The sequence below is a fragment of the Trichosurus vulpecula genome, chromosome 8 (assembly GCF_011100635.1).
Source record: "Trichosurus vulpecula isolate mTriVul1 chromosome 8, mTriVul1.pri, whole genome shotgun sequence".
Taxonomy (NCBI): domain Eukaryota; kingdom Metazoa; phylum Chordata; class Mammalia; order Diprotodontia; family Phalangeridae; genus Trichosurus; species Trichosurus vulpecula.
This window is the reverse complement of record NC_050580.1, coordinates 195,102,132-195,112,892: the sequence shown is the minus strand read 5'-3', so window position 1 is coordinate 195,112,892 and position 10,761 is coordinate 195,102,132. Positions and strand designations below refer to the sequence as shown.

Here is a 10,761-nt window from a genome sequence, read left to right as displayed (position 1 = left end):
GTGTCAGAAGCAAGATTCTACCATAAGTCTTCCTGCCAAGTCCAATGCTCTATGCACCATGCCACCCAGTTGTCTACCAGGGTTGGAGCCCTGGACCCACATATCTAAGTTGAAGGAAAGCAGGAGAAGAAACTGCCATCTTCTCCTCCTTGAAGTAGTGGTGAATTGCCTGCCTACGGCTTGCTTCTCTTTCAGATACAAAAAGAGAAGGCCAGGAGGGATTTTCCTATGGGAATGGGAGAGGGAAGAGGCCCACCTAGAGCCAGCATCAAAGTATAGAAACAACAGATTTAGACTGAGCTGGCTTCTGCAAAGGCCTGGCTTAGAACACACACATACACACACAGGGTACCCCTCAAGAGTTTGGCTGACTCCAGAAGATAAAAACCATAGCTAGACAACAACCACTTGGCAGGCAGGGCTTGGCATTGTTTAAAGGGGAAAAAGGGTGGTAGGGGTTGGGAAACATTCCAACTCATCACAAACATAGGACCCAAGAAGTAATAAACCTCTGTACATTTCTGTTCAGGATTATAAATACACATTATATACAAAATAATGTTATAAAATGTAGAAAGGTCAGTGCTTCTGATTCTTAAATTATTGAAATACTAGAACCAAAAATAAAAACTACAAAAAACAAAACAACCCCATATTATTGATTTTTGAAAGTCAGCTTCAAAAGTGGTCCAAGGGGCAGTAGTGAAGGGTGAGAGCAGTATCAGGCCCCTGTCAGTGAAGATAGTTGTGGGTTGATTTTTGGGGGGGAGAAATAAGGGAGAGGGAAGGAAGAGGATTCAGGCAACATCACTGTCCCCAACTTCCTCAGGTTTTGAAATATTATTGGCCAAAACTCCCTCCCCACCACCCCCACTTAGGTCCAGCACTCTTGGACTACCTCAATTCTGGGTAACTGAACTTGGCCTAAAGCACGCTGCTCAGCCGATGAAAGGGATTGTAGCTACTGTCAACCCACGAAGGCAAGGGTACCGAGAGCCTGTTTCCCCAGCAGCCTAGCCCTGCCCCTTCGTTTCATCTGTTCAGGCTGGTGTCTTGGCCATGTGGACCAATGAGGCAGGCTGGAAACTGATTGACTGACGCATGGGAAGGGGAGGTGGAAAGTATGCCCTCTTCTTTCTCTTCACCCCTAACCACTAGTGATCCCATAATGGGCATGGAGAGGCAGGAACTAAAGCCTCAATAAACTGAGGCAATAGGTTTGGTGGGGGGGGGGTATTAAGGGAAAAAACAAAAATGAAATGAAAAGGCCCACATGCAGTAGTTTGGAGGCACAGGGCAGAGAGCTCTCCTCTCCCTTCAGGCCTATACCCCAGCTCAAATGGGGCACCCCCTCACTCCTCTACTATTGAGGTTCTATCACCACCTGCAGAAAACTTGCCCCTTCTCTTTCCCTCTCTCCCCTTGAAGTTATGTCCAGCTGTTGCCAAAGTCTTCAGGTCCTGTGCTGGAGGCACTTCAGGAAAAACACCGATGATGCTGGTTGGGGGCCAGAGACGCTTGGACTTTGGCCCCCTGTAACACGGAGCACCAAAGGTCACCACCAAGGAGGATCGAGTCCTGGCCCAAGCCCCCGATAAAGGCGGCTATTAGCTGAGCAGGCAGAGGGGATTGAGGTCTCTTCTGCTCTCCTCTCCATCTCCCTTTCAGCCTGTGGCAGCCCCACTTGAAGCTCCAAATAAAGGCATCCAGAAGGTAGAGAAGGATATTGCATCTCTTGGTCAATTCACAGTCTGTCCAGTTCACCCAGTCCCCTCCTCTTCCTCCTGAGAGCAGCACGTTGCATAATAAAAACGTCCCCATCTAGGTCGCAATTGTAAACAATGCAGTAGGGAGGTCCAGCTGCTGGGGCCAAAGCCGGGACATCCTGGCCAGGCTCCTGCCTTATACCTAGGGGAAATAAAACAGGGGGTGGAAAAGAAAGAAGAGGTTAGTCTGGGTCAGAGGATGATGGGGCCATAGAAGCCACCTAGTTCGACCCACTGCTTTTACAGATGAGGGTAACTGAGGCATAGAGAAGGTCATTAACTTGCTCAGGGTTACACAGCTACTAAGTAGGTTTTGGACCCAGGTTTACCCTCACACCACGTCCAGTACCCTATTTACTATACCACTCACTATACCACTTACTATACTTCTCCCTGAATGACAGGTTAATGGCAGGTAAGGAACCAAGCCCAGTTAATACATTGAATGGAGAAAGAAAGAGAAATCCACCATCCTTCTCTGGACTGCTCTGCGTCTACCACATACCACAGCTTGTAATGCTATGCATAGCATACTTCAGAACAGTCCCCTATGCTGGTAGCTGGGCCAGGACCATGAACGCAGTGTAATATGGTGATGGGGTAAAGGGGTGGGGGTGGGGAAGCAGGAATGGAAAGAGAAAGGAAGAGGAGTCTCCCTCACCCACTAGCAGCTGGGAAGCAGAGCCTGGGAGTTGGCCTATTGCCATGGCTGGCCCAACCCAGCAGTCATATAGGAGGAAGGGGCCCATCCCTGCCTCAACAGAGCTCTTGTTTCATACCCCAACTAGGGATGGGGCCAGCAGAGACTGAACAACCACTGGCTAAGTGCTGCCTGTCCAGGCTAGGTCCTGACATTTACCCCCATTCAGGAGGCCAGAGGCAAGTGGTAGCTAACCATAGCCATCATTTAGAGTCCAAAGGGACAAGAACACACACACACACACACACACACACACACACGCCACATTCCAAGCCCCCAGCTCACCTCTGTGGCAATGACACACTCATTTCTCTCCTCTGATATCAAACATACTGACTGGTACATGGAATCCCGAGGGGAACATATTGCTGATATCCGACACTCTGGCTTTTCGCTGCAGGGAACAAGAGTCAGTGTGAAAAACTGAAATGGGGAAGGAGGGGGAAAGAAGGGGTGCTGATTCACAAGGCAGGAGAAGCAAGAGTCAAGATAGCACAAGAAGAGAACTGACCAATGTCTACAACCTATTCAGTATCTCTGCCAAAGATGAAAGAAATCTCAGTGTGGCCAAAAGGGAAATTCAGGAAGGATTTGAAGATCTCCCCCAGGTACTTGGATTCACTGTACCTCTCCACCGACTGAAGGACCCCCTGGGCCTTTGAAAAGGCTAAAATTCCCACTGCACGTACGAGTGGCAAGGATAGGGGCTGGATCTGTGATTTCACTGGTCTAGGGGACTTCTGAGTAAGGGGATTCCCTCTACAAAGGCAGGTCAGCACTTTCTCTGCAATCTATAGTTTTAGAGTTACCTAGAACACTGAGGTTAAATGACTTGCCCCAAGGTCACACAGCCGGTATGTGGCTATGATGTGACTTGATCCAGAGTCTTCCTGACCTTTATGCCAGCTCTCTGTCTCCACTACATGCTGCCACTCAGTAGAGGTAAAAAGAGGAGGAATCAGGATCTTGAAAGCCTTTTTCCCTTCAGGAGCCCTATTCCTGAAGGGCCCAGTGGTGCCCTGGAATTCACCCTAAGCTGGCTTCCTTTTTCTCCTACAGAAGCTTTCCCCAGCAGAAGCAAAAGCTGGGACAAGAGGCACTGGGAAGCCAAAGCTCATTTTAGGTGTCCTCCCCCCACCCCTACCATGACCAGTCCAGACCCTCACCTATGTAGCCGTAGTGGTGCCTTCTCCCCTAAACTCTTGTCATTAGGGGGATACTTCCCCAGCGTGACCCCCCGCACCAGAGGTCCTGGGGCTAGATTGTAGTCTGTGTGTTTCTGCTGCTTGCTGCAGTTGGATTTGGCCGCATCACAGTCCACTTCTAGCTCCTTCTTCTGGTTGGTGTTCTTTAGCTGGGTGGCAGGAATGAGGTTGTCTTTCTGAAAGTCTGACAAGTTGTTCATGGCCTCCCTGCCACCGGCCTCTGGCCGCCGAAGCCGAAGCTGCCTCACGGCTACTGCCACCATCCCGAGGAGAACCAGGATGGCAGCCAGTCCCACACCCAGTGAGACGGCCACCCAGGGGAAACCCGAAGCTGGCTGCGCCACTGGCGCTGTAGGAAGGAACAGGTACTCGCAGCGACTGCCCATGAAGTCATAGGGGCAATTACAGACAAAACTGTCTGAGGAGAGGCCCGTGTAGCAGGTGCCTCCATTAAGGCATGGCCCAGAGACACAGGCATTGCCCACTGTCCGAAGCTCACAGTTCCGGCCTGAGAAGCCAGGGGGACAGGCGCAGACATAGGCATTCACCAAGTCATGACAAGTGCCACCATGGGCACAGGGATTTCGTGCACAATCGTTGATGTTGATCTCACAGTGGGGGCCAGTGAATCCCGGGCGACAACGGCAGGCACGAGTAGGACCCCATTCTAGACACTGGGCCCCTGGAGGAAAATGAAAGGGAGACTTGGGTCAGCCACTACTTGAGATTTGAAGGCAGGAAGAACCCTTCTTCCCAGGGATGGAGTCAGAGGGTCTCTATAGTGCAAGGAAATTCTTAAGGGTTGGCCTTCACAGCCTCTCACCCTGTCATTGTGATTAATTCAACAAGTATCATATTGGCCTGAATTTAGTTCAGATTCTTTTCTCTCTAAACCGGAGCTGTTTACAGTGTCCAACCCAACTCCCTTTCTCCCACCACCATCTTGATTAGGTACTGCCTCCTGGAGTAGATGGAACCCATCACCTTCACTAAGACACCCCCTCACTGACTGGCTTCAGGTCTCCGAGCTCATACTCCTTCCCTACTTCCACCCCATTCTGTCACTTGGTGATGAAGAAAGTCTTCCACGGATCGCTGCCTTCCCACCCAAATGCTGTCTCAGGCCTGGACAAGCAACAGAAGGCGGCCTCAGAAGGGCCCAAGGTGGGCAGGAAGGGAGAAAACGGGACACACCGTTGGCACAAGGGTTGCTGGTGCACCTGTCCACCTTCTTCTCGCAGTTGGAACCGGTGAAGCTGGGGGGGCACTCGCAGGCATAGCTGGCCCCGTGCTCTTGCTCCCGACAGGAGCCCCCATTGAAGCAGGGTGAGTCGGCGCAGCTCAGGATGCTGTGCTCACAATGAGGGCCGTAGTAGCTAGGTGGGCACAGGCAGTGATAGCCATCTTCCTGATCCTGGGGAAGAGGAGGCCCCGGTGGCCAGAGTCAGACACTAGCCTTGGAGGAGTAGGAAGGGGAGGGGAGCCAGGAAGGGCCAGACTGGACCCTAAGAAGCAAGCTTTCCTAGCAGTACCCTTAATCCCAGTACTAAAGCAGGGACCTACTTGCCTCCTGGGTAGATACACTCTTCTACAAAATAATTCTTCTACTCTCTCTCCTCTTCCCTCCCTGGGCCCATAGGGTGATGCTGGGCTCTCAGGGTAAGAACTGGGAAGCAAAGAGGGACACTCACCTTGCAACTCCCTCCATTGCGACAAGGGTTGCTGTCACACTCACTGATCTCATCTTCACAGTCTACACCTGTGAAGCCTGGCCGGCAGGTGCACGTGTAGCCACGCTGACCACTATTGGAACATGTGCCCCCATTCTGGCATGGGGCATGGTGAGTACAGTAGTTCAGGTCTGCAGAAGCAATAGCATTGGATTGGTTGAACGGATTAGGAAGGAGGGGGTGGGAAACAAACATAAACAGAGGTTTTTCAATGCGAAGTCACTGACCTCCTCGGAAGGACTCTGAATTTGGCTCTGACTCCACAAATGGCTTATATAGATTTCTTGACCCCTACCTTTTTTTTAAGGGTGGAGATGCGCTAATGTTTCCATGCCTACTGAATTTTAGGTTTTGTTGGATTTTCATGTATGAGAGGGATAGGCAAATTAACAGATCCAGCCAAGCAAGGCCAGAGAATGAAGGCAGAAGGGAGATACTCAAATATATTTATTAAATGGGATAATATATACAAAGTATTTTGCAAACCTTTAAGTACTATATAAATGCTAGCTATTATCATCGCCATCAAAAATACAAGGTTCCTTGTTTGGTAGAAATACTTTGGGATAAGCTTTTAGCTTTCATTTTGGATATCATTATAACATTATATAGCGATTCTTAGGTTGCCTAAGGAGGAAATAAATTAGATTGAGGAAAGGGGACTTCCTCTTCCTGCTGTGAACATACATTTAGTCTCTATAAATGTAGGCATCTTGTGCACTAAAGTCCCTTAAGGGTCTGAAGGAGTGAAGAGGCCTCCTTTACTGGTCTTCTGAATGACCATTAAAGACATAGGTTCAGGAGAAAATGAAGTTCAGTGTATAATGAGAACAGAGACGGAGGACAGAAGATTGTATATTTTTTGTGAGTAAAGTGTGTTTGTACACTGCTCAGTCCAAGAGGCACCTACAGTTAGCCAGCTTCTGGGTCTTGGGTACACACCTACTAGACAGCTGTTAAGGGGAGAATTACACAAACAGCAGAGGCAAGGTGAACAAACACCCTAGGGGGTTAATAGATAACTACCCCAGGTGGAAAAAGGAACTGTGATCCCCTACTCCCCTCCCTACTGAGCCTTGACTTGGTATTTACAATCCCTATCTCCCCAAAAAGGAACAACCACTTGGCTTCACACTTTCTCTAGCCACCAAGACCCCAGAAGACCTAAAAAAGAAGCCTGATACACCCAATTGCAAGCACATAGGCCCACTACATATATTCACTATGATGGTGAAAATTCAGGCATCTTTTGCTATGCTGGAGAGGCTCGAGGGACCAAGATAGTCAAATAGGTTTGGACACCACACAGAATGGGAATAAGCCAGGGCAAATGAGCTTGCCACATGCTTCTTTTCCCTGTCCCCAACCTGGCACTCCTTCTTTCTAAGAAACCCCTTTCTCTTCTCTTGAACCCACCTTGATCACAGAAGAGGCCACCCCAGCCTTCATCACAGGTACACTGCCAAGGGACACTACAGGTACCATGTCGACATCCATTATGGGGGATACACTTATCACATAGGCGGCCCTGCCAGCCTGGTCGGCAACTGTGGAATGTGAATGAGACTCGTGAGGCACGCTGAAGCTATGGTGGAACAGTAACCATGGATTCCGCCCACCGCCCCCCAACAACTTCTTTTGAAATTACTTACAGACATTCCCCAGGTTTGTTGCAATAACCATTCTGCTCAGTGCAGCCCGACAGACAGATGGCTGAGGAAAGAAGATGGGGCTACGTGATTATGCGTCTTGGCAACAAGTAGGCATCAAAATCCAAGCTCTCCTATGCCTGACCTTGAGGACCCCAGCAGCTAATGCAGGAAGATCCTCAAAAGGCAAGTATCACAAGGGGTCAGGAAAGTCATCTGAGGCTCAAAGAAACAGGACTGGATGGGGGATGGCAGAATACTGTTACTTATGCTAGGTAGATTACTTGTTTAGTGTCCTAAGGGTTGTCAAAGCTAGGAAGTTCCAGCCAGAGTCAACCCAAAGGCATATGAGATTAAGATAAGTGCCTGAGATTGTGTTATATTTACTGTAGGCTACAGGGCCAGGCCCAAGGGACTTTCCCAAGAGGCCTGTAAAGGAAAATCAGGGGCCAGAGCCCATAATATCTCTTTTGTCCTCAGCAAGACACTGAAATCTACAGTACGAAGGGGACCTCCATACTTACGCTGGCCACAGTATTCCCCAGTCCATCCTGGCAGACAGGAGAGGCTGCCATCAGCCTGGCACACATAGTGTCCAAAGTGGTCATCTCTGCTTCTGCAGAGCCGAGAGCAGCTATCCCCATAGTAGTTGTCACTGCATATGACTCGGTAGGAGTATTGGAGTCTTGTGAGGGGCCCACGCTGCTCATCCAAGGACCAGTTCTCACCCACAGCCAATGGTCTTTGGATGGCCATCTTGCTGATAAGTGTGTCTGAAGAAAGAGGCTCTGAAAGGCAAAAAAAAAAAAAAATAGTGATCAGTGAGACGAGCATTCTAGGAGATTTCCATTGTACCCATAGGCCCCAAGAGCCCCTTTCCCTCATTTGCCCGTGACTGGGCTGGTAGACAACAGTCCTCCTGTAGGCAGGTCAGGGTGAAGCTATGAATGAGAAGCAGGAAGTGAAGAGCGTAAATCGCTACTTATTCCAACAGACGGACAAGGCTACTGCTACCAGGGATCCCCAATAAGACCAGTAAAAATAAAACGATGCTATCTTCATAGGGAAGGAGGAGGGATGATAGCACAACAGGGGAAAGACCTGCTCAAATCAAAGAAGCAAATCGTTTTCCATACTTCCTGGGCAGGGCACAGCAAGCTCCCATGGGTGCCCCATCCCTTGGCTCTGTATAGGAGAGGCGGGGAGAAAGTAGGGTGTTGGGTGGTTTTTTTTTTAATCCCCTTTTCAAAGTGAGAATTGTTGTGCTGCTGAAATATCCTTTTCCTCTGTGTCAGAACAACATCCCAAAGCCATTATTCCCTTTCCAAAAGAGCGGAATTCGCAAAAGGTGTAAAATACAGGAAGGGGCCCGTCAGTACCGCTGGCAACCACTGGCCTTTCTCACCGCCATGCTCCCCACGTTCCCACGCCAAAAATAACTCGCAGGAAACTCAATTGTGCTAGAGATTAGGGAGCGGGCGGAATCACAGCGGCCAGAGAGGGGCGCAGCTTCCAACTCCAAACGAAGTAACCCAGGCATAGATCACACCATCTACGACCTTCTCCTTGATGCCCCCCTCTCCCCAACTAAAAAAAAAAATCCCACTAGTTCCCCCCTCCCCATTCCCAGGTTAACCCTTCAGGCCCCGGCTATGTGCTGCGCGATATCGCCCCCCAGTGGCCCCAAAACCTGCTTCTTACCTGGTGGCAGGTTGTCCCCCGGCGCGTGCCAGGCCTCGATGATGAGCGAGAAGGTGCCCTGGGGAGATGGTGGGGGAAAGGAGAGAGAGCTAAGAGTGAGCCCTGGAGAAGGGGAGGAGCGGGGCAGCCTACGAGAAAGGGGAGGGGGGACGAGGAGAGAGAGGCAAAGAAGGAGGGTAGGAGGGGGAGGCTGCCGCGCGGCAGCCGGTTTAATTAACTTAATTGCGGGATACAATTACAGCGCCCCGGGTCAACATAACGGGTTTGCTCGAGTACGCGAGCGGGCGGAGAGAGGCGGCCTCTTCTCCAAGCTTCACGCGCAAATGCATTTCTTTCCTCCTCCCCGCTCCCTCAGGGAGTTCGGGGATTTAAAAATCTAGGAATAGAAAGAGCGTACGCCTCCCCCAAGGTTTGCAAAGACGCCTCCGGGGGCGGGCGCTCACCGGCCAGGTAAAGTTAAACGGCAGCTGGAGCGGGTTTCGGCCACCCCCGCGGCTCTCCTCTCCGACTTCGAAGGAGTTGATGCCCAGCACGGGCGTGGAGACGCTGCCAAAGGTGCAGGGCCCAGGCGACAGAACTGCCTGGAAGTGCTTGAGGCAGATGCGGAAGAAGGTCCGGCAATGGGGCTCGCAGGGCAGGCCGCTGGCCAGCACTCCTCGCTCGTTGGCAAATTCACGAAGCTGAAGCTGAAAGACGCCCGAGCCGGCTGCCCGCTGCTACAGAGGGACCGGACGGGAAGGGAAGGGAAGGGAAGGGACAGGAAAGGAGAGGAGGAGAAAAGAGAGGCACGGTCAGTCAGCAGCGAGTCCAGGAGCTCTGGGGCCAGGACGGGCGGAGAGGGGCCGGCCGGTGGGGGACTTTACCTGCTGCCAAAACACCACCAGCAGCAGCAACGCCCAGTGGGAGAGCTTCCCGGAGGCGGCCGCCATCCCGCGGGGCTCCGCTCTCCTGCCTGTCTGCTTGCCTTCGGACAACCGGTGATCTGATATCTGGCGAGACTCGACTGCTCAGGGGTGCGCCCTTTCTGGTTCTCCCGGCTCCTCACTTATAACCTAAACCGCAGCGATGGCGGGGGTAGAGGGGCGTCAGGTAATCCAGGTGCGGGAGGACAAGAAAGCGTTCTTCTTGAGGGGGTGTAATCCTGGGGAGGGCGGGCGCCCCGTATTAACTCCTCGGAGTCTGTCGGAGGAGGACAGGCAGCGCCTACTCCAGCTGCTCCCTAGTCTGTGCGCAGCGCTGGGACTGGAACCTGCGCGCCCCAGAGCCCTCCTTATATATACTTGGCGCTTATCCTCGCTGGCCTGTCACTCAGACTCAGTTGGTCACTCTCCCCTCCCCTCTCGGCCTCTCTTCTCAGCGGAGCCCAGCTCCTCCAGGAGCGAGCCCCCGCCCCTGCCGCCACTGCCGCCGTAGCCCCCGCCCTCCTGCCCCCCACCCCCACCCCAAGCCCAGGTGGCCTGGCAGTCAGGGATCGGTAGGGCTGGGGGCTGGAGGCTTCCAATTTTATCTTTTGCTGGAGAAGAAGAGAAAGCAATAAAATAGGTTGGGGAGGGGGAAGGATGAAGAGGGAGAGAGGGGAGGGAAGGGGAGTTCCCGGATGACCACGGGGCTGGGAGACTGGGGAGTCCCCGTGGGCGGTGCGTCCCAGCCCAGTCCTGGGTCACCTGCATCCCTTATACAGGTAGGAAGTGCAAACTTCGAGAAAGCCAAACTAGTGATTTAGCTAGGTCAGACCCCAACCCCCACCTCTTTTCCAGAGGTTTGGAATGGAATCTTAGAAACTGGGGTGGGAGAGGAAGAGGCTTCCAGCTTCCCCCATCTCCATATGTGACATGGACCTCAGGCGAGTTAACCTTTTGATTACTAATCCAGACTAGGTGGGGGAGGGGGGACGTTCTGCGCGTGCCCCTTACCCCCTGCCAGCTCTCGGCGGGCGCGTGCCAGCCTCTGGGGCGCGTGGTCCCCAAGGTGGGGGAGGGGCTATAGGGTGAGAGAGGGAGGAAAGGGGGC

General features: G+C 52.1%; 1 protein-coding gene across 1 annotated transcript; it reads right to left on the bottom strand.

Annotated features, from left to right (window-relative positions):
- Positions 1-416: 416 nt before the first annotated feature.
- Positions 417-9,968, bottom strand: DLL4 (delta like canonical Notch ligand 4). Its single transcript, XM_036734141.1, has 11 exons — positions 9,615-9,968; positions 9,195-9,467; positions 8,752-8,809; positions 7,575-7,838; positions 7,054-7,114; positions 6,818-6,948; positions 5,363-5,532; positions 4,866-5,085; positions 3,633-4,353; positions 2,752-2,860; positions 417-1,908 (listed from the first exon to the last, which is right to left on the bottom strand). The coding sequence occupies exons 1-11, from the start codon at positions 9,678-9,680 to the stop codon at positions 1,903-1,905; spliced, it is 2,079 nt and encodes a 692-aa protein (XP_036590036.1). The 5' UTR covers positions 9,681-9,968; the 3' UTR covers positions 417-1,902.
- Positions 9,969-10,761: the final 793 nt, after the last annotated feature.